This window comes from Myxine glutinosa, chromosome 2, assembly GCF_964187855.1.
Source record: "Myxine glutinosa chromosome 2, kmMyxGlut1.1, whole genome shotgun sequence".
NCBI lineage: Eukaryota > Metazoa > Chordata > Myxini > Myxiniformes > Myxinidae > Myxine > Myxine glutinosa.
The window spans coordinates 49170752-49195059 of NC_136262.1; the positions used below are offsets into that span (position 1 = coordinate 49170752).

The window sequence follows — 24308 nt, forward strand, 5'->3', positions numbered from 1 at the left end:
AGATGGGAGGGTTGTCCAGTCGATCTTTTCGGAGAGACATAGTAAGAGTGTGAGATTTGTCAGGATTGAAAGACATGTTCCACATGTTTGACCAGTCTGTGATTTTGTCCAGGTCTTCAGAGAGTGAGGAGGCTGCAGACTGCCGATCTGAGGGAAGAGGAATGGAGCGGCAGAGAGTGGAGTCATCAGCAAAGAGATACAGAGGATTTTCCAGAGAGTCGGAGAGATCATTGATAAAGACCAGAAAAAGCACAGGGCCCAGCACACTGCCTTGGGGAACTCCAGCCTGAACGGGAAGGGGAGATGAGAGAAATCCATTCAGGGCCACACGTTGACTACGACCAGAGAGGAAGTCCGCAAGCCATGCATGGAGATTTCCATGGATACCATAGGAGGAGAGTTTGGTGAGCAGAGCTGGGTGCCAGACCGTATCGAAGGCACGTGATATGTCAAGGGAGACAGCTCTGATTTCCTGTTTGGCATTGAGGACCTCCATCCATTGTTGAGACAGCAGAAGCAGCATGTCCAGAGTAGAGTGACCTGGTCTGAAACCAAATTGATGATCAGAGATCAAGCCATTGGAGAAGAGGAAAGATTTCATATCCGAAGCAATGATGGATTCCATGACTTTGCTGATAATTGGGAGCAGGCTGATTGGTCTGTAGTTGCAAGGATCTGTTTTTGCACCTTTTTTGTGTAAAGCGGTAATGTTTGCTGATTTCCAGGATGCTGGCAGATGACCTTGAGCAAAAGATAGGGTGAAAAGAACAGAGAGAGGGTGAGATAGAGCGGCAGAGCAGGATTTTAGGACCCGTGGGCTGATGCCATCTGGTCCAGTTGCAGAATCAGAGTCGAGGTTTGACAAAAACTCCTCCACCTTGTCAGGAGAGAAGGTCACAGAGTCCAGGAGCAGTTTGGTTCGACTGGGAAAGGTGGGAACAGAGAGAGATGGGTTTGGGACTAAGGATTTTGAGGCAAACACAGAGTTGAGGCATTCGGCTTTGTCACGTGCGATGTCAACTGTGTGGCCATTTGAGGTAAGGGAGGGGATGGAGGGGGAACAAACACCAGAAACGGACTTGATCAGACGCCACCAGGATTTGGAGGAAGGAGACAGGTTTGAGAGTTCATTCTTGAGTGAGGAGAGATAGTGCTTCCTGGCACTCCTGAGGGTAGACACACACTTGTTCCGAGCTTGGTGGAAGGAACTGAGATTTCCTTCAGTTGGATTAGCCTTCCAAGAGGCAAAGGCAAGTTGTTTCAGGGCAACTGCCTCACCACAAGATTCAGTGTACCATGGACGGGAGGAAGGGTAAGACAACTGAAGGCGAGATGGGATAAATCTGTGCATGAGAGAGATCAGTTTGCTTTGGAAGTATTCCCAGGAAGAATTGATGTCAGAGGCAGTGGAGATGGGAGACCAATCCAGACGATTGATGGCTGCTTGAAGACCGTCCCAGTCGGCCTGAGTGAAATGCCAGACTCGTCGACGCTGAGGAGGCTCTCTGAGAATGGCCAGAGAGATGTCCACTTTGACAAGCACATGATCAGAAGAACCGATTGGAGCAGAAGAAGAGCAGCAGACATTAGCAGGGAAGTTAGTCATAACCAAGTCTAGAAGAGAAGATACTCCATTGGCTGAGATCCGGGTCGGGAAATTGACAGATTGTGTCAATCCCAGTGAGTCACAGAAGTCCTTTGCTGAGGTGCCATGACTGGTGAGAGAGGAACCCACACCCAACCAGGTGGCATGATGACAATTGAAGTCACCACATATGAGGAAGAGAGAGTTGGGATGAGTGGATAGAAGTTGGTCCATGTTGTCAGACAGTGAAATGTAGATGGAGTCATCACTGTTTGGGGGACGGTACAGAACACATATGAACAAAAGGTGGGAGCGGAGAGGAAGCCGTAGCCAGAGGTACTCCTGGGGATGAGGAGGAGAGAGGGCAGTGCAAGGAGAGTGAGGAAGAGAGTTTTTGATAAAGATAGCCACCCCACCACCAGGCCGAGGCTCAGGTCTATCATACCGGAGGAGGGAGTAACCAGGAAGAGATATTAAGGAATCAGAGACATCTTGAAGGAGGAAAGTCTCTGTTAAGCAGATCAAGTCTGGATTGTCAGAAGCAACCTGTATGGAGAGATCAGTCAGGTTTGAGCGAAGGCCCCGGATGTTTGAGGTCCATACCGTTAATGAAGAGAGAGGGGGAGCATCGGGTACAGGACAGGGGAGGGGAGGAGTAGGGTAAGATGAAGGATGAGAGGGGGAGGTAGGGAGAGCAGTTGTTTGTGTGTCAGCGATTGCAGAAGAGTTCCAAGAAAGGGAAGGATGAGGAGGATGAAAGGTTTGAAGGTGAAGGGATGAGGCACAGTGAGGGGTTGTTTGAGGGGGGGCAGAGGAAAGAAGAAGGTTGGGGGGGGTGGAGGTATGAGATAGAAGGGAGACGAAGTGGGGAGGAGGCAGCTTTGAGGAGGAGGGGGGAGGAGGGAGAATTGGAGAGGAATAGTATGGGGGGAGATTTGAATGGGAGGGGTTGGGGGGGAGTTTTGAAGGGGAGGAGTGAGGGGGGAGTTTAGGAGGGGAAGGGCAAGGGGGGAGTTCAGGAGAGGAAGGGCAAGGGGGGAGTTCAGGAGAGGAAGGGCAAGGGGGGAGTTTAAGAGTGGCGGGGCAAGGGGGGAGTTTAGGAGTGTAGGTGCAAGGGGAGGGATTTGGATGGGAGGGGCAAGAGGGGAGTTTAGAAAGTGGATGATTAATGAAAGACGAACATTGAAAACAAATTGGGTTTGTTGTGATTTTCAAGTTAGCAATCCGGTTCAGAATGATGGAGGAGGGATGGAATGAATGTGAATTTAGACCAAGTAGTGAGGGAGACGTATAAGATATTGAATTTCTTTTTTTTGAGGTGGAATGAGTTGGAGAGGAAATTGAGAAAAGCCTTTTAAATAGGAAGAAAAACAGCGTGTTGTAAAATACCACTGAGTAAAACACTGAAGGGGAAAGGTTATACATATTTAAATAATATTTAAACAGAACCTTGAACAATCTTATGTGCACAAAAATACCAACGGGGGGAAGAGCCAAGAGGGACCACCACGAGTCACGTGAAGGGCAAACGGTGGATGGCAAGGAGTTAATGGGGGCGGGGCGAAAAGCACACCTGGACAGAAAATACAGGATGAGTCAACAGTACACGTGGAGAAAGGAAAATAAATGTTTTTGGGTTTTTTTTTGTTTGTTTGGTTTTTGGGGGTGGGGGGGGGGGGGAGGTGGGGATTTAGAACGTTAGACAGAGTATTATGTTCGGGGTAGAAGGGAAAAAAACTAAGAGCCAAGCAAAACACGATTAAGATAACAAACACCGACGGGGGTACAACTACAAGGCCGCACACGAGGAGCAGAACACGATTAAATAATTACAAGTTACAGGAAATTCAAACCAAAAGTCACTATAATCAAAACAATAACGCATGGACGATAAAATAACGAGTTGAAATTTGACAATCTATCTGGGGAAATGGGGGAGAAACACGTGGTCGAAGAACGAACGAACGAACGAATAAGAATGAATAAACGAATGAGAACAGAGAAGGAAATGTTTTTTTTTTTGGATTTTTTTGAGTTGTGATTTACACAAGGAAGAGGGCTATGGGGTGAAAAGATTGGGAAAACAGAGAACGAAAGTTATTGGATCACAAAAACACGGACCGCTGAGAGAAAAACAAAGCCTCAAGGTTGTACAGTGTTCACTGTACAACTACAAGGCCTCAAAACACGACCCGAATTAACACGATTTTCAATACAGGTATGAAAGATTTGCACCGAAAATCTTCGTCAGGAGACAATATATACACCATAAAATAAATAGTTATAACGAAAATACAAATGGGAACAATTACTTAACTTCGATTTCGATGGATAGCATGGAGAGCTGAGAATAAACGAACCCTCGCCAGCAAGACCGGAAACGGAAGACTCCCTACGAGGGAATTAGTTATTTATCATACTTAGTAAAAGTACAGCAACTGAAAACTGAAGAGTTGGGAATCAAACCATTGTGTGTGTGTATGTATATATATATATATATATATATATATATATATATATATATATATATATATATATATATATATATATATATATATATATATATATACAGTATATATATATAAATATATATATATATATATATATATATATATATACAGTATATATATATAAATATATATATATATATATATATATATATATATATACAGTATATATATATAAATAAAAAGTTTATTTAAGGCGAGTTCACTCTTTTCAAACTATGTAATTAGAAAACGTTGTAATCTATATATATATATATATATATATATATATATATATATATATATATATATATATATATATATATATATCTGTGCAGTGTCTGTCCTGTGTTGTCACTGAACTACTCCCTCAAACTTTTGTGAAATCGTACCAAACTTCTGGTATGCACCTATCTCTCCCGTCGGTATGTCCTCAGGGTATTTTTAAAGAAAAATTTTCCAATTTTTTTTTTTTGCGGGGGAATTCTTTTGGGAAATTTTTTTTTTGTTTCAAGTTACATTGTTTATAAAACGTAATATCACATATATTACAAATACAATTGTGCATTATGATTGTTTGAATTATGATTGGTGTAAACCATGACAAAACAGCAACTCAGGTACAGTCATTTATCTATATATATATATAGATATATATACAGACGGCATTTAATATGGAATATTTTTTTTGTGGGGGTGAACTTACTTTTCAAGATGACTTCGAACCAAAAGTTCATTGGAATTATGTTGAAATTATTCTAGATTTTGTTAATGTGACCTTTAAAAGAAACAAAAACCACATTTGACATTTTGAAACAAATAAATTGATCCTTGAAAGTGATGTAAACTGATATCAAACTCAATTCATGGACAGTACTGTGTTAAACTTCTGTACGTTTTCCAGAAGTATCTCTTAATTTTGCACTTAGCCAAAAATCTTTTTAACAAAAACAAAAGTTAAATTACGACTGGGATTACGGACAGTAAAATTACAGTTCAGTACTTCGTGTAACCCCCACGAGCATTCAGGAGAGCACGTACACGTTGAGGCATGCTGTTCACGAGATTTGCCAAGGTTTGGACAGGAATCGCTTGCCATGCAGTGACAATAGCCTGCTGCAATTCACGCACAGAGGTCGGCTGCTGGTCCAAGTGGTCGATTTGACGCGTTAATTTTGCCCACAAGTTCTCTATCGGATTCATATCCGGGGACATGGCAGGCCACTCCATATGCTCTACACCACGGTCAGCAAGAAAGTGCTGGATCATGCGAGCACGATGAGGCCGTGCATTGTCATCTTGGAAGACAAAGTTTCCTCGAAAGGCTGCACGAGCAAATGGAAGCAATGTTTCTTCCAGAATGGCCCTGTACTTGAACTGGTTCAGGTTTCCATTCAGAACAACCAGGTCAGTTTTGCCCCCTGCATGAAAAGCAGCCCAAACGGTCACCCCACCACCTCCAGCTTGGACTCTTGGCACTATACAATCTTTGTTGTGGGCTTCATGCACTTGTCTGCGCACTCGGACGCGGCCATCTTGACGATAGACCAGAAATCTAGACTCGTCACTGAAGATCACGTGATTCCAGTGTCCTGGCTGCCATTGACGGTGCTCTCTGGCCCACTGCAATCGGCGCTGGCGGTGTTGTCTGGTCAGGCGTGGCTTTCTCAGGGGATGCCTGGCATAATAGCCTGCTTGAACCAGTCATTGGTTGACTAGCCTTCTGGATACAGGCACATTTGTCAGTTGCTGCCACTCAGCCCGAAGCCGATTAGCTGACCTGGTACGGCCATTGCGGACTAACCGGTGCAGCTGGTGATCATCCCTCCTTGTGGTTCTGCAGGGACGTCCTGGCCTCGGTATTGGAGTAGGGACACCCCTCTGAGCATTTCGTTTCAGGATCTTTGACACCTGACCTTGAGTGATGCCATACTGCCGAGCAATAGCACGCTCTTTCATGCCGTAATTTCGTAAAGCCACCACTCCATGACAAACAGCATTGTCGAGTTGACGGACCATCTCCAGAGGAAGCGGCAATAACTTTTGGAGACGTGCAGCAGTTGTTTTCCACCAATACAGAACGCAACAACCCTTGTATACCCGACTGTGAAGCCATTCGTCAAATGCACCTGTCCGTACATTTTGCCACGCCACCTGTGATATAATCCTGTTGTTGACTTCTTGTTGCGACAGACAATCAGTGACATGGTTCTTTTAACAAATAAATCACTAAAGTGTAAAAGAAACTCACCAGATTGATATACTGAGTTAAGAAGTAAACCCAAGTCAAGAAAAAAATAATATTCCATATTAAATGCCAAGTCTGTTTATATAGACATCTGGGCAGTGTCTGTTGTCACTGAACTACTCCCTGAAACTTTTGTTTCCGTGGTTGTGAAGTGTTTTTAATAACGTGGTGGTGGATTTGAATCACGTTGTGGTGGTGTTTTGAATTACGTGGTGGTGAGGTGTACTCGTCCCAAACTTCCAGTCTGCACCTACCCCTCCCGTATGTATGTGCTGAGGGGTTCTTTTTTGAAGTTTATTAATTTTTTCAACCTGAATCTTCAACCTAAATTGCCTATAAAAATGTAATATCACAAACACTACAAATAAATTTGTGCAAAATAATTGTTTGTATTATGATTGGTGTAAATCATGGCAACACACCAACTTAGGTACAGTCATTAGACTCAGCTAAAATAAGCCCGTTCCTCAGTATCGACGTGTGGTGAGGCGAGCGCAGCTCGCCTCACCAAGCTAGTAAATTATATATGTGGACCAACTATGGAATACAATATTAAGAACTGACAAGTTCGCTGGGAAAATAGGCAATAAAAAAAGACCAGAAGAGATCTTGGGAGTTGATAGTTGTCCAATAATTTGTGGAATGTTTCTTACAACTGTCTTGTGGATTTCTGAGAGAAGGCTGTGGAGGAATCATTTGTCTCCAATACGGTAGTCATGGCAGAGGATTCTGTGGTCGGTGCATTCGCTTCAAAATTCAGTCTGTAAATTCACAAAGAATGAAGACAGGAATATGATAAACAAAAACTGCCTTAAAGGTAACATTGCACACCACTCGAATTGAACAACTTTAACAATACCAACAAATCTCAGCAAACTTTTACTTTATCAATCATTGCTTCTGATGCCAATTCTTTCCTGTCGTCAAACCACTGACTATCAAATTGGATTCCGTCCCAGTCACAACTCAGGATATGCTTCTGCTCCTCTATCAGCAATGGTTGGAAGTCCTCAATCTCAAAAGGGAGATTAGGACCATCTTCCTGGACACATCTCGGGCATTCAACAGTCTGGCATCCTGCTTTGTTTGCCAAGTTATCCGACTGTGGCACAGAAGACCACTTCCATTCCTGGATTTCTGGCTTTCTTCACTCAGAGTCAACATGTTACCATCAATGGAACCCTCTCCTCACAGTGGAGATTGGTGTTCCTTCCCCAAGGCAATGTTTTAGGCTCAGTCTTGTTCCTCATCGAAATAAATGATCCCTACGATGCTCTGGAAACCCTCTCTTCCTCTTTGCAGCTGACTCCACATTGTGTTGTAGTGTACAGTACATCCTCATCCCTCTACAAGACAAAAAGCAGCTGCGTCTGTCTACTGCTCTGGAAATGATTCGACACTCGTCTGATTATATGGAACATGTCCTTCAATCCCGGTAAATTTCAGTCGTCAATCGCTCCAGAAGGATCGTCAAATAAAACACACCTGTCTATTTCTTTCTTTGGTCATCCACAGGAAGAGAACCAGTCTCTTTCAAGACTTTACCATTATAGTGGGGCAACTTAGCATAACAATTGTGCATTTTGTGAGGAAAGCACCAAATTTGGCACACTAGTAGACGATCATATTATGAAAAGATCTGGATATTGGGCCCTCTCAGATTCAGAGATTTGATTTTTGCAAGATTTCGATTCGATTGGGATCGAAGAGAACACCTTCTTCGTCTTCTGTACAGTGAAGTTGCCAGGCCTGAATTCTCTGGCTACATCTGGGTGCTTCATTGGGAGTGCAACCATGTCCCTCAGGTGAACAGGGACCCACCTGGCATAGTGTGTGTGGTCTAAGGCATGGAACCATGGGACCAGTTCCGTCAGGGCATCAAGGTACATCGTGAATGAAGCCTGCCGCAGAGAACGCACGTAGACCAGTACCAACATCTCTAGTTCCAGCACAGTTGCCCAGTACTGAAAGTTGGGAATGTCTTCTCCTCTCTGGTGACACCAGTCTTCGAACTCAGGCAGGTCTTCTGCATCATCAGCATATGTCATACAGTGGCGTTCATACGCACGGTGTTGCAGGATGTGCAGTGCCGCTGCAGTGATTTGATGAGCTCTTCTTGTGCGGGTGATGTGGGCAGCTCGCAGGAAGGAGTCGGCCGTCCCTGGCGTTGCAATCTCAGCTTGCAAATCTGCAAATCTTGCAAAAATCAAATCTCTGAATCTGAGATGGCCCAATATCCAGATCTTTTCATAATATGATAGTCTACCAGTGTGCCAAATTTGGTGCTTTCCTCACAAAATGCACAATTGTTATGCTATATTTAGCTTAGCTGCCGGACTATTAGCCACGATCTTTTCTGCCTCTAGGCTTTACCATTCATTAGCCATGACCTTTTCTCAACCAACCACATAAAGCTGGTCTCCAAAGCTAGCCACAGACTGGGCAACCTTCATCGATCTAAGTCTTTCCTGGGAAATGCAACAAGGCCTTTGGAGTACAGTACTGCTCTTCGCTATGGGATGGCACACCAGCATTACATGTCTCTCCTATATTCCATGGCGAGACATGTGTAATACCTTTTCAGACGTGTCTTCACCCCAGGAATGTTTCAGCAACAATTTTTTTGCCAGGGTTGTTAAACTATGGATTCAGAGTTCACACACCTCACAGTTATGTGTATGCAAACCGTGGTGATTGAAGAAAGAAACCCAATCAGGAATTTTGACATGCAAATATTAGAATGACCAGCACCTGAATTGAGCGATCCTGGAAATTTACAAGCAAATTGCATCTCCACAAAAAGATACATGCAGTAGATGTCTGCACATAACCCATGTTAATGCCCTTAAAAATTGGCTCTTGATGTGGTCCAAGTCAGTTTAGAAATGAGTTGGCTTGTACCATCAGAATGGTTCAAGTGGAGATGATTTAAACAACCGCTGCTTCCCATAAAAATGTTCATTGGATTGTCAATTTTAGAGCACCGACAAGGTAGTGTTAGACAAGACAGTTCTTCGAAAGAACTCATTCAGGTTTCCCTAGCGTTAATATCCCATGTGAGAAATATTATCTTCTTACCCTTGCCAAAAGGTCCTCGGGCGAGTGAGGCGTGCTTCGAGCTCTCCACGGCATCGAAGTTTGAGTGTTTTCCCATTCTTGTCTTTGTCAAATTTCCACTGGTTATTTTGCTGTGTACGTGTTATTGTGTGTTTCTAGTTGGTGCTGGTTTGTGGTTCGTGCAAACTTGTGTGTAGTTAATCGTTTTCTGAGTCGTACCTCATGCGCGGCCTGGTGACTTGGGGCTTCCCTCCCCCCGTCGGTGTTTTGTCGATTTGGGTTATTTCCTTCGCTGTATTGCCTGTTTCTTTTATTTTGTTTTCTCCCCCTCACCTCACCTCCTGAGACAAAGAATTCTATATTGATTCTTTCTCTCCTCCCGGACACGTGCTTGTTCGCTCTCCTCCTCGTCTCGGCTTGTGCCCCGCCCCCTGTATCTCGTTTTCTTCCGCCTCTGCTCCTTCTTTCTCAAATCCACGTTCTCGCTTGGAGACTTTTCCCGGATTGTTTTTTCATCGTTCTGTTTGGATATTGTTGGAATATGTTTAAACCGCAGCCGTGATGCTGACGCCCCCCCCCCCCCCCCCCAGAATTTACATGTTTTAAACGTTTCCCAGTGTGTACCCTGGTCAGAATAGGTACACCGTATCCCTGCGTGTCGTAAGAGACGACTAAGAGGGTTGGTGTCAGGAAGGGCATCCGGCCATAAAAACATTGCCTCAAAAAGAGAACCATGACAATCACAAGTACATATGGGCAGGGTGCAGCCCGAAGTGGAGATCGGTTTCAGAGGTTTGGGACATGGAATGTGGGGACAATGACAGGGAGATCAGGTGAAGTGGTGGAAGTATTGGTCAGAAGAAGAGTGGACATATGTTGTGTGCAAGAGACGAGATGGAAGGGAAGTGGTGTGAGAATGGTGAAGGGTAGGCAGGGACAGAAATACAAGTTTGTGTGGCAAGGGTGCCCGGAGGGCGTGAATGGTGTTGGTGTCCTGTTTTCTGAGGAGTTTGTAGACAGTGTGGTGAGTGTGACTAGAGTGAGTGATAGGTTGATGATGGTGAAAATGATGATTGGAAAGCTCTTGTTGAACGTCATCTCGGGATATGCTCCGCAGGTTGGTCGAAGCGATGAAGAGGACAAGTTCTGGTGTGCGATAGAGAAGCTGATGGAAAACGTGAAAGATGAGGAAGTTGTTCTGGTGGGAGGAGACCTGAATGGACATGTGGGAAGGAGTATGGATGGTTTTGAGGGAGTTCATGGGGGTTACAGATATGGTGTGAGAAATGGAGAAGGTGAAAGGATTTTGGAGTTTGCTGATGGAGCTGATTTGTTGATTTGTAATACTCAGTTCCAGAAAGAGGACAATAAGCTTGTTACATACACGTCAGGTGGGTCGACGACAACCGTTGACTACCTGATGGTGCGTCGGCGAGATAGGGGGCACCTCCGAGACACAAAGGTGATCCCGGGGGAGGAGGCTGTTTCACAGCACCACTTGGTTGTCTGCGACATAAGGGTGAAAGGTGCGAGAAGAGCTCGGCGGGTGAAGTACCAACCGAGAATGAAGGTGTGGAGGTTGAAAGAGGTGACAGTAAGGGAGGCATTAAAAGAGAGGCTGAGTAGGGTAGAGGATGATGTGGTTGAGCTTGAAAGTGGTTGGATGTCAATGAAAGCTAGTCTGTTGGGAGCCGTTGGTGAGGTATGTGGATGGACAAAAGGACCACCGAGGCACTGGGAAACATGGTGGTGGGATGTTGAGGTTGGAAAGAGGATTGACGAGAAGAGGAAGAAGTTCAAAGAGTGGCAGAAGGCGAAGGGTACGGGAGCAGAAACAGCAGAGCATGAAAGTTATAAGGCAGCCAGGAAGGCTGCAAAGAAAGAGGTAGCAAAGGCGCAGGAGGCATGTAGGAAAATGTTCGGAGAACGCTTGGATTCGGAAGAGGGTCAGAAAGCAGTATTCAGGATTGCAAAGCACATAGCGAAAGAGAGGTGTGATGTGATGGGGGTGAGTTGCTTGAAGGATGAAATGGGACAAATCGTTGTCGACCCAGATGGAATTAAAGGAAGATGGAAAAGATATATGGAAATGCTGTTGAATACAGAGAATGAATGGGATGGCAACATAGAGAGTAACCCAGTTTTAGGACCGGCAGAGAAGATAACTGAGAAGGAAGTTGAGGAAGCGATAAAAGCAATAAAAAAAAAAAAAAAAAAAAAAAACCACCGCTCAGAGGCCATTTTTCCCCGCGAAGCGGGGGATGGCCTTTTCGGGGACCGTGGTAGTTGTTGTTTTTTGGTCCCCTTTTTGAAGCAATGTTTTACGGCCGGATGCCCTTCCTGACGCCAACCCTTTTTGCCGTAAGGTAAGTTGATAAAAGCAATGAAGAGTGGAAAAGCGGGAGGGCCGACGGGAGTTGTGGGAGATATGTTGAAGGCAGCAGGAAGTTGGGGTGTGAAGAGAATGACAGAGATCTGTAATCTGGTGGTGAAAGAAGGCCGCATTCCAGTGGATTGGGAACTGAGTACCCTCGTCCCTCTGTACAAGGGGAAAGGTGACCCTCTGGAGTGTGGCTCGTACCGAGCGATAAAGTTATTGGAGCATGGAATGAAGGTATTGGAAAGGGTGTTGGAGAGGAGGATAAGGAAGAAAGTGAAGATCGACGAAATGCAGTTTGGATTTATGCCAGGAAGAGGAACGACAGATGCGCTTTTCATTGTGAGGCAGTTGCAGGAGAAGTACATGGATAAGAGGAAGAAGTTGTTTTTTGGGTTTGTTGATCTGGAGAAAGCATTCGATAGGGTTCCACGCAAAGTATTGACATGGGCATTGAGGAAGTTAGGAGTGGAGGAATGGTTGATCAGAGTAGTGATGGCAATGTACAAAAGAGCACGCACAGCTGTAAGGACGAAGGACGGGAACAGTGGTGAGTTTGAGGTGAAGGTGGGAGTGCATCAGGGGTCAGTACTAGGTCCACTACTATTTGTAGCTGTGATGGAGGTGCTGGCTCAGACCGTAAAGGAGGGTTTACCGTGGGAGTTGTTGTATGCAGATGATCTGGTGTTGATTGCGGAAAGTATGGATGGACTGAAGGAAAAGATGAACAAGTGGAAGGAATGTATGGAGACAAAAGGTCTGAAGGTGAATATCGGAAAGACAAAGGTGATGGCAAGTGGTAAAGCATGTGGTGAGGTGGAAAGAACTGGGAAGTGGCCGTGTGCTGTGTGCAGGAAGGGTGGCGGAGTGAACTCCATTCAATGTACAATGTGTGCTGAGTGGGTTCATCAAAAATGTAGTGGTCTGAGAGGGTCATTAACCAGTGTGGCAGCTACATTCAAATGTAAGGTGTGCACAGAGGGAGCTGCAGATGGAGGAAATGTTGAGTTGGATCTTGGAGACGGCGTGAAGCTGGAAGGTGTGAAAACATTTTGCTACCTCGGAGACATGCTGAATGGAGAAGGTGGATCAGACTCGGCAACGGTTGCTCGAGTGAGATGTGCATGGAAGAAGTTTCGGGAACTGAGTGGCGTGCTGATGAGGAGGAGAGTGTCGCTGAAGCTGAAGGGAAAGGTGTATGCTGCATGTGTGAGAAGTGTTATGATTTATGGGAGCGAGACATGGGTAATGAACATAGAGCAGCAACGAAGGCTGGAAAGGGTGGAAATGCGAATGGTTCGATGGATGTGCGGAGTATCGTTGAGAGAGAGGAAGACAAATGATGAATTGCGAAAGATGATGGGAATATTGCCTGTGATTGATGCTGTGAAGAGGAACAGGTTGAGATGGTTTGGTCATGTATTGAGGAAGGATGAAAGTGACTGGTTGAGAAGAGTGATGGAAGTTAATGTAGAAGGAAGTAGAGGACGGGGAAGACCGAGAAAGACTTGGCTAAAGTTGGTGGAAGAAGAAATGCGGGCAAGCGGGTTAACAAGGAGAGATGCAGAAAATAGGGCAAAATGGAGAAGATTGTCATGGGGACCGCAAGGCTAACCCCCGCTCTAGCAGGGAACATGGCCTTAAAATGCATGTTGTTACCCTTGCCAAAAGGAACAACCGCACTTTTTCTCCAGAATGACATGCAAAGAGCAAGGGACCTTAAAATTTCATCCCAAACAGATGGCTTCATGCCAGCGGTGTGAGGTAGAGAAGACCACTGTTCTGCATTGCTCTAACACAGCGCCATTGAAAGCAACGCACGCAATTTTTTGTGCGTAAAATATTTTTTGAAATACCAACTTCTTTCCTGGAAGTCCTTGCAGTGTCCATGTGTTTTATACCTCTCCCACCCCCTCCCATAGATCTCCCGATGTCCCTGTTCACTACTGTTGTACTTGTGTGCTTCCCTCTCTCTCTCCCCATCTTGTCTCCCGCTCCATTTATTATATGTTTTATGTGTCCGTTTGTTTGTTTTTGTGATTAATGTTAGCTCTTACACGAGCCTCAATCTTGTATACAAAAAAAATAAAAAATAAAAATCTACAGAAATGGAGGTGTAAACTGTGGGCATGTTATTTTCCCCCAACAAGTGTAGATTCTGTTTCGACTTCAACAATTAATATGCTAGACTAGAGCCTGGAAATGAAGTGTGGAGCAATTTGCTAAATGTGACATTGGGTAGTGTGATGAAATAAAGGCAAAGATCTGTTGTTGTAGTACCTTCTCTGGCGGTAAGAGGTGCCTGTAAGAGGGTTGACCCGAGAGCGAGGGGATTACATTCTACTTGTGACTGAATTTGAGCTGGTAAGTTAAAATGAGGCATCTTTCATATGGCTTGCTTTACATAGGGCAGATTCTATGAACGCATACTAAATATGTTATTATTCTTTTGTAGATGATGTGGAGGATTTATTTCAATAAAGCTCATAATCTTTGAAGAGTTCGTGATTGAAATCCATCACAGGTAGCAAGATCGGTTTGGTTGGTGCTGCTTGATGACATGGGTTGACATTCAATAGGCCGAATAACTGATCTCGTCAGCATTCAAAAGGGTACTATTCAATGGAGATCGTTACATCACTTGCCATCCCTCCAAGCCAAAATGAAGGTCCCAATTTCATCTTTAGGGGTGATCATCTGCAGAACAACTGCACATGTTGTTAACGTTGCACTTCAGGGCAATCTCAAGGCATAAACTAGCCTGCATGGCCTACAAACACAATCGAACATGGTCGAAACATCCAATCGATGTTTGTAATCACAAAGTCTGCTCACAGTCTTTAAATGATCTTGAGTTGATCTCGAGACGACGTCACGAATTTTGGAAGCTCCACACGGTCTCCACGTTTTCAAAGTTAAGTCTGTTCACAATTGTATTTTGTCGTAACTGTATTTTATCTTTCGGCGTGTGAACTTATAGTGTTTCCCTTGGATGTTTCTCGGTATTTATCTTTCATAAATTAATCATTTGTTTGCCGCGCGCCGTGTGAGGCCTTGCTGCCTCAGGCTTCCCCCGTCGAAGTTTGTTTCTTCCTTCGCTGGTTTAGCTAGGTTTTTTGATTTTCCCTTCTCCCCCAAACTTCACCGAACATCTACTATTTGTCTAACGTTGTAACCCCCACACCCTACCCCCCCGCCCCCCCCCAAAAAAAACCTTCTATTTCCCTTTCTCCTCGTGTGCTTTTGTCCCGTGTGCTTTTGCCTCTGCCCACGTGCGCTGTCTCGCCCCGGCCCCATTTTCCCCTTGCCTTCCACCTTTTGCCCTGTTCAAGCGACTCGTGGTCATCCCTCTAGGCTCCCTCTCCCCATTGGTATTTTTGTGAATATAAGATTGTTCTTCATGGTTCTGTTTAAATATGTTTAAACTTTCCCCTGGAATGTTTTATTCAGTCGTATCTTACAACATGCTGTTTTTCTTCCTATTTAAAAGGCTCCTTTCAATTTCCTCTTCAACTCATTCCATTTCAAAAAAATATTCAATCTCTTATGATTCCAAATCACTCCATGCTCGAAATTCTCATTCATTCCACCCCTCCTCCATCATTCTTAAACGGATCGCTAACTTGAAAATCACAACAAACCCATGTTATAAATGTTCATCTTTCATGAATCATCCACTTTCTAAACTCCCCCCTTGCCCCTCCCCTCCAAATCTCCCCACTTGCCGCTCCCCTCCTAAACTCCCCCCTTGCCCCTCCCCTCCAAATCTCCCCCCTTGCCCCTCCCCTCCAAATCTCCCCCCTTGCCCCTCCCCTCCTAAACTCCCCCCTTGCCCCTCCTTCCTAAACTCCCTCCTTGCCCCTCCCATTCAAAACTCTCCCCCAACCCCACCCCTTCAAATCTCCCCCCCCCAAATTCTCCCTCCTCCCACCTCCTTCTCAAACTTGCCTCCTCCCCACTTCGTCTCCCTTCTATCTCATACCTCCACCTCCCCCAACCTTCTACTTTCCTCTGCCCACCCTCAAACAACCCCTCACTGTGCCTCATCCCATCACCATCAAACCTTTCGTCCTCCTCATCCTTCCCTTTCTTGTAACTCTTCTGTAATCTCTGCTACACTATCAACTGCTCTTCCTACCTCCCCCTCTCACACTTCATCTGACCCTACCCCTCCCCTGTCCGGCACCCGATGCTCCCCCTCTCTCCTCATTAACGGTATGGACCTCAAACAACCGGGGCCTTCGCTCAAACCTGATTGATCTCTCCATTCAGGTTGCTTCTGACAATCCAGACTTGATCTGCTTAACAGAAACTTCCCTCCTTCAGGATGTCCCTGATTCCTTAATATCTCTTCCTGGTTACTCCCTCCTCCGGTACGACGGACCTGAGCCTCGTCCTGGTGGTGGGGTGGCTATCTTTATCAAAAACTCTCTTCCTCACTCTCCCTGCACTGCCCTCTCTCCACCCCACCCCCAGGGGTATCTCTGGCTACGGCTTCCTCTCCGCTCCCACCTTTTGTTCATATGTGTTCTGTACCGTCCTCCAAACAGTGATGACTACATTTACATTTCGCTGTCGGACAACATGGACCAACTTCTATCAACTCATCCAAACTCTCTCTTCCTCATATGTGGCGACCTCAACTGTCATCATGCCAGCTGGCCGGGTGTGGGTTCATCTCTTACCAGCCATAGCACCTCAGCAAAGGACTTCTGCGACTCATTGCAACTGACACAATCTGTCAATTTCCCGACCCGGATCTCAGTCAATGGAGTATCTTCTCTTCTGGACTTGGTTATGACTAACTTCCCTGCAAATGTCTGCTGCTCTTCTTCTGCTCCAATCGGTTCTTCTGATCATGTGCTTGTTAAAGTGGACATCTCTCTGGCCATTCTCAGAGAGCCTCCTCAGCGCCGACGAGTCTGGCATTTTACTCAGGCCGACTGGCACGGTCTGCAAGCAGCCATCAATCATCTGGACTGGTCTCCCATCTCTACTGCCTCTGACATCAATTCTTCCTGGGAATTCTTCCAAAGCAAACTGCTCTCTCTCATGCACAGATTTATCCTATCTCGTCTTCAGTTGTCTTACCCTTCCTCCCGTCCATGGTACATTGAATCTTGTGGTGAGGCAGTTGCCCTGAAACAACTTGCCTTTGCCTCTTGGAAGGCAAATCCAACTGAAGGCAATCTCAGTTCCTTCCACCAAGCTCGAAACAAGCGTGTGTCTACCTTCAGGAGTGCCAGGAAGCACTATCTCTCCACACTCAAGATTGAACTCTCAAACCTGTCTCCTTCCTCCAAATCCTGGTGGCGTCTGGTCAAATCCGTTTCTGGTGTTTGTTCCCCCTCCATCCCCTCCCTTACCTCAAATGGCTACACAGTTGACACCGCACGTGACAAAGCCGAATGCCTCAACTCTGTGTTTGCCTCAAAATCTTGTGTCCCAAACCCATCTCTCTCTGTTCCCACCTTTCCCAGTCGAACCCAACTGCTCCTGGACTCTGTGTCCTTCTCTCCTGACAAGGTGGAGAAGTTTTTATCAAACCTCGACTCTGATTCTGCAACCGGACCAGACGGCATCAGCCCACGGGTCCGAAAATCCTGCTCTGCCGCTCTATCTTACCCTCTCTGTTCTTTTCACCCTCTCTTTTGCTCAAGGTCATCTGCCAGCATCTTGGAAATCAGCAAACATTACCGCTTTACACAAAAAAGGTGCAAAAACAGATCCTTGCAACTACAGACCAATCAGCCTGCTTCCAGTCATGGAATCCATCATTGCTTCGGATATCAAATCCTTCCTCTTCTCCAATGGCTTGATCTCTGATCATCAATTTGGATTCAGACCAGGTCATTCTACTCTGGACATGTTGCTTCTGCTGTCTCAACAATGGATGGAGGTCCTCAAAGCCAAACAGGAAATCAGAGCTGTCTCACTTGACATATCACATGCCTTCGATACGGTCTGGCACCCAGCTCTGCTCACCAAACTCTCCTCCTATGGTATCCATGGAAATCTCCACTCATGGCTTGCGGACTTCCTCTCTGGTCGTAGGCAACGTGTGGCCCTGAATGGATTTCTCTCATCTCCCCTTCCTGTTCCGGCTGGAGTTCCCCAAGTTAGTGTTCTGGGCCCTGTGCTATTTCTTGTCTTCATCAATGATCTCTCCGACTCTCTGGAAAATCCTCTCTATCTCTTTGCTGATGACTCCACGATCTGCCGCTCCATTCCTCATCCCTCAGATCGGCAGTCTGCAGCCTCCTCACTCTCTGCAGACCTGGACAAAATCACAGACTGGTCAAACAAGTGGAACATGTCTTTCAATCCTGACAAATCTCACACTCTTACAATGTCTCTCCGAAAGGACCGACTGGAAAACCCTCCTATCTACTTTCTCAACAATCCTCTCCAAGACGTTCTGTCCCTCAAGCTTTTGGGTCTCACTATCTGCCATGATCTTTCTTGGGAAAACCACATTTCCAAGCTGGCCTCCAAAGCCAGTCGCCGACTGGGCATCCTCCGTCGTGCGAAGTCCTTCCTTGGCACACCTGAGCTCACCACATACAAGGCTTTCATCCGCAGCTCAATGGAATACTGTTCCCCCCTCTGGGCTGGTGCTCCTGCCTCACATCTAGCTCGGCTTCATGCTGTTGAGGCCAAAGCTTTCAGAATCATTGGAATCTCCTGCGATGAAGTTAACTCCAAGGGCCTTTCACTCACTCACCGCAGGCAGGTTTGGTGGTCTTTCCGTCTTCTACCAACTCCTCTCCGGCCTTGCTCCCCCAGCTCTCTCTGTGCTCTGTCCCCCCAATATTCCTTCAGGTCGCACAAGATCTACCTGCAACCCTCTTAAGGTTTAACTACCAAAATCTAGGCTCTCTGCTCACCTTCACTCTTTCATTCCCCTTTTCTCCCACCTCTGGAACAAACTCCCCCACTGCCTTCAATCCCACTCCTCCCTCCAGGTCTTTAAAACAGCTGTTCACCACCATCTCTTATCTTCCCCCATCCAAAACCTTGATCTTTTCTACCCCCACTAATTCACCCCAGAGTCCTTGCAGTGTTCATATGTTTTATACCTCTCCCACCTCCCCCCAAGTCCTCCCGATGTCCCTGCTCTCAAATGTTGTGTTTGTGTCCTTCCCCCTCTCTCCCCATCTTGTCTGCCGCTCCCCTTGTTTTTTTGTGTTTTGTGTGTCGGTTTGACTTTTTGTGTGATGAATGTTTAGCTTTCACGAGCCTCGATCTTGTATACAAAAAAAAAAAAAAAAAAAAAAAAAAAAGTCGAAACGACTGGTACAACATCCCATATTGAGAGCTGGATCCTCTGATTTTGTTGATGGCAATACATGTAAAAGCTTGCATTGCCATCAATGGCAGTCACACGCATCATTTAACCAATTTCTGCCAATGCAAACTTGTCTGTGATCATCTGTAGACTCATTTCATCCAGCATGTTGTTTTTGAATAACAAATTAACTTTGGCTTCCAAAGACATTATCCAAAGTTCATGGAGTGGACAGATCAACAGGTCAGACCTCTCCAACCAGAAAATGACCACGCTTGAACCATAAAAACACCACAAACCCCAAACATTCATTGAATAATGTTTGTATCGAGCATATATTTATCTTGAGGTTCGGGCAGTGTGGATCATCCACTATTTAAAGAAAAGGAAGCACACAGCCAACCAATAATTTGGACCAAGTGCTGCTACCCCTGCAAATTTAAAACAAACAGGAAAGAGCAGAGTCGGTCTGAAACGGCATTTCATCCACAACTCATGGACTTCCTCAATCCGAATAACTCATCGCCCATTCCAGCCCATTCCAACCCCCCCCCCCCCCCCCCCTATTATCATCATACCTCCAAATTTCCACCCTCCTCCCTGCCACCCTCCCCCCCCCAACCCCAAACACAAAATATTCACCTTTTCCTGATGTTGCCAGTGGGTGCCAAAGAGCCTGTCTGATGCTGCTCCAAAGGTTGTTTTGGAATATTTGTAACATCATGAAAGGTTGAAGAAACTGACAATTCTTTATACCCCGCTGCCTCATTTTTTCCATCTGAAAAAAATATATAGCAAAACTTCAAACATTGTCATATTTTCAGACACAAAGGGTCTCTTTCACACACCTTTCAATGAAATCATTTTTCCAGTCTAGTTCACAAAGTGGCAAATAACCTCAAATAACTTTCCCCATTATTTGAGGCAATATGGTTTGAGCAAGATCTATTGAGCTCTGTCGATCATCCAACAAGCACATATCAAGACAGACAAGATGTTTCCATTCCTGTGCTCCCAATCATTTCAAGTGCTTGCTCACTATCATTGTGGTCTTCGATTTTATTTTTGCTCTTACACTTTTATTTTTAAACACAGTCGAGACTCATGGAAGAGCTCGTACATGGAACGGATCAGGACACAACAGGAAAAAAAAAATGATGTAAAACATGGATGAAGGGAAAAAAACAAAAGAAAAAAAAATTAGGAGGAATTTGGGTGGGGTTGGGTTAATGAGGGAAGAAAATATCATTATTTTGGATTGGGGATGATTTGAGATGGTGGTAAACAGCAGACAGACAGACAGATGGCCACAAATGCAATACATAGAACACGCAGTGTTTAAGTGTAACACTTCTATTGTAATAAAATAATGATTTTAAAGATCGTTAAAAAAAAAAAAAATCTGGAAGTTTCGCACCACTGAAGCAGTCTTTTATGTACAGGGTGGGCTATTTATCTATTCCCGGTTCTGTTGCTAAGAGACAAAGTCAAACAAAATATTTACAGGATATATTCCAATTTTTGTGGTAAAAATTCAGAAGTGGACAAAATTAGTTATCAATTTTGACATGATGTCCATCATTTTCAAGCAGTGTGTGCATCCCATTGCGACACTCCAAGACCATTTTCTGTCGCATTCTAACACAATTTATGCAAAAGCTGCTTAAATCAGCTTTTTCAGGCCTTGAATGTTCACTGGTTGAATTGCGTAAACCTTGCCCTGAAGAAAACCCCACAAGAAGAAATCACACGGGGTGAGTTCTGGTGAACAAGGGGGCCAGGGCAATATTACTGTTTATCATATACATACAAACACACACATACATACATACATACAAACATATATATATATATATATATATATATATACAGTGGAACCTAGACTTACGAGTGCCCCAACTTACGAGTTTTTCGAGATACGAGCCGTCGCTCGGGCGGTTTATTGCTTTGAGATGCGAGCCGAGATCTGAGTTACGAGCTTTCGCCACCCGGTCACGTGGTTATCTTGCCGTGCAAGTACAGTATCTCTGTCGTATAGCGCTGCATTTTTGTTTTCGCATGTTGGTTATTTTGAGTTTACGCCACCAGGTGGGTTCTGGTCACGTGGTTATCTTGCCGTGCAAGTACAGTATCTCTGTCGTATAGCGCTGCATTTTTGTTTTCGCATGTTGGTTATTTTGAGTTTACGCCGCCAGGTGGGTTCCGGTCACGTGGTTATCTTGCCGTGCACGTACAGTATCTCTGTCGTATAGCGCTGCATTTTTGTTTTCGCATTTTGGTTATTTTGAAAATTTCATGTTCATGTCGAACATTTCATGTTCATGTTCATGTTTTCATGTTCATGCCATGCCAGGCCACAACTTGTTCAGAGTGCCGGCGATAGCTCGCCTTCTCTTTGTGGAAAACACGGTGAGATCCTTAACATCCAACAACTAATGGGACGCAAACGGGGCGCCCAGTTTAGCGGTACACACATTGATGAATCACCCTGCCTGTGATTCACCCATGACAGGTTATAGCTGGGTCGGGATTCAAACCCAGGCTGGACAGTTTAGACTTTAGAGTCAAGTGTGCGTACCTCCAGTCCAGGCCATCCTGCCAACTTGTATGCTGCATACAGGTGAAATATAAAGCGCGAGATATTTTTATATATACTGTATATTTAAAAAAAAATTGGTGTGGTTTTTGGCGGGCTGGAACGGATTAATAGCATTTCAATGCATTTCAATGGGGAAATTTGATTTGAGAAACGAGCAATTTGAGTTACGAGCTCGGTCACGGAACGAATTAAACTCGTAAGTCAAGGTTCCACTGTATATATATATATATATATATATATATATATATATATATATATATATATATATATATATATATATATATATATATATATATATCTATATATATGTATATATATCTATATCTATATATATATATATATATATATATATATATATATATATATATATATATATATATATATATATATATATATATATATATATATATACATACATATATATATATATATACATACAAACATACATATACGTATATATTGTTACAGACGCGGTTGTGGATGTTGGTTTACCGAGCGGTTTGGTATGACCGCGTCTGCACAGTTTACCCGATTATACTCGAACGTTGGCCGAGTCGCGCTACGCTAAATCAATTGAGGAAAGGACACAACGGCTGGGTTAAAATGACACGACACCAGGGGTACAGTTCTCAAGACCTCCGGAGGAGGTTATAATATTGCGGAACGTTAGATTACAACGACAAGAGAGACAGCATAGTAAGGTAGGCACTTAATCACGGTCTTATAGTAACCCCGACAGACGACAGATAAACGGGACAAGACTGACTCACACCGGGATTGATGGCAAGGAAGGGCAGGTAGTCGGTGGACAGCACAAGGTGCACTCTTGGCTCAGGGACAGGATCCACACGGTCCGAAAGATGCAGGGAGGTCTCTCAGCGCTCGGAGGTCGCGACTGGTTCTTCTTCAAGCTCGGGGCGCATCTGACGTCACGTCCGGTAAGTGGTTGCGTATATCCGGCGGGGAGTGACACGCCCTCGGCTCGTTAGCTCCGCCCCAGATGGAATCGGCCCGTTGCTTCTTATTGGGTGCGGGGGTTACCGGGCTCCGCCCTTGACGAGGAGCTGACAGCCAGCCCCTTCGTGGTAACCCCGTGGGCGCACATGGCAATGGCGGCTAACCAAGCCGGTGTGAGGACGCACACTCCCCGCACCGCGGCCGCGCCGCCCCCGCTGTGGTTGTAGTTGTTGTTGTTGTTACATGAGGAAGATGGGAGGAGGTATGGGGAGGTCCTAAACTCACTACTGGTGCCATACAATCACATTCTGGTGCAACGAAGAGTCAGAATTAATGGAAACGAGTCCTTAACTGACATAGACTAAGAATAACTAGCAAGATGTCCGAAAGTTGTCTACGTGAGATGCGGTGGACCTGGGCACGACATTTAATGGGGGAAGAAGGGGAAGGTCGGTTCTACAGAGTGTTGTTTACAGACAATGGGACTAGGGAATGGGGGATTGTTGGGGAAATAGGGGAATATTTACAAGCGGATATGGAGGCCAAATCCCATATCCGCAACAATATATATACATATACTGTATATATATATATATATATATATATATATATATATATATATATATATATACACAAAATGTAAATGTTTCATGATATTTGTTATATTATATCACCTTTATATATCAATATTGTTGAAATGAAGATCAAATAGCTGTATGTTAAAATATGTTGAAAGAGTCAACTTTACATGGGGTGTACTTACTTTTTCACGTGATTGTGTGTGTGTATATATATATATAGTTAGGGTTTTGAGAACCCTGTACTTTGTAAATTGTTGTAAATATACCCCTTTGTAAATCATTCTCTTTGTAAATACCTCCATTCATTGTAAAGGTCAAAGGTCGTCCCCTAGTTAGTCCACATTGCAACACGAAGCGAATCATAGGCCCTCTTCGTAGTTATTTCGTTATTATGTGTTCCAGGTAAGGCTGTGTTTCCAATAGTTGACTCTACGTTGCATCAATCAAATAAGATAGGCCCCATTCAGTCCATTTGCTCGCCCTCTCCCAATTGTGGTACGCGCCTCTGCCAGCCGCAGTCGCCTCAGCACTCGCCCCAGACGCCATTGCCCATGTGCTCCATCTCGGAGAAGTAGGGGGGAGGAGCCGCCGGATCACGGGCGTGGCACCAACTCGTCATCAAAGGTTGAGTCAGAGAGCCCTTACCAACCAACCAGCGCCGAGGTGAGCCAACCGGTAGGCGTGCCCTCGTAGCCCGGGGCTTGATTTCGGGGAGGGCAATAAAAGGAGGAGTGAGGGACTGCTTACGGAGATGAAGGAGGGAGCACGAACCGAGAAGTTGAGTTGGAGTAAGAGAGAGGAGGGCGAGAGGAGCGAAAATTCATTCTTGGCACAAACATCCTGCGGCGTGTGAGTCGGCACGCTCGTGAGCGATACCAACCGCGCTGCCTGCCGGGTTTTCTCGCCACTGAACCGGAGCGTGGACGTTCAAGCGGGACCTCGACGTCGTGCCGCGATCCCCGGACCTCCCTGCCCGCCCTGTGGACCGTCTGCCCCTCTCATCCTACCAGTCATTCCTGCCTGCAATCCCCATTCGTGTACGTGAGTTTGTGCTGTCTGTATTGTCCTGGGTATAAGTAAGACTTTAAGGATTTGCGCTGTCTTCTTCTTCTCCTTCTTCTTCTGTATAT

The 24308-nt window shown here is 45.1% G+C and overlaps 1 protein-coding gene across 4 annotated transcripts in view; it reads right to left on the reverse strand.

The window, feature by feature from the left end:
* The window catches only part of LOC137421807 (uncharacterized), a 155600-nt gene that overhangs the window by 72200 nt on the left and 59092 nt on the right, over positions 1-24308 (reverse strand). For 3 of the 4 annotated variants that reach the window (XM_078773246.1, XM_078773247.1, XM_078773249.1), the window contains 2 exons: positions 19684-19819; positions 6973-7080 (listed from right to left, as the gene is read on the reverse strand). In XM_078773246.1, the coding sequence (XP_078629372.1) occupies positions 6973-7080; positions 19684-19819 (244 nt within the window). The remainder of the gene's footprint in view (positions 1-6972; positions 7081-19683; positions 19820-24308) is intronic. The other variant, XM_078773248.1, reaches the window with a different exon arrangement.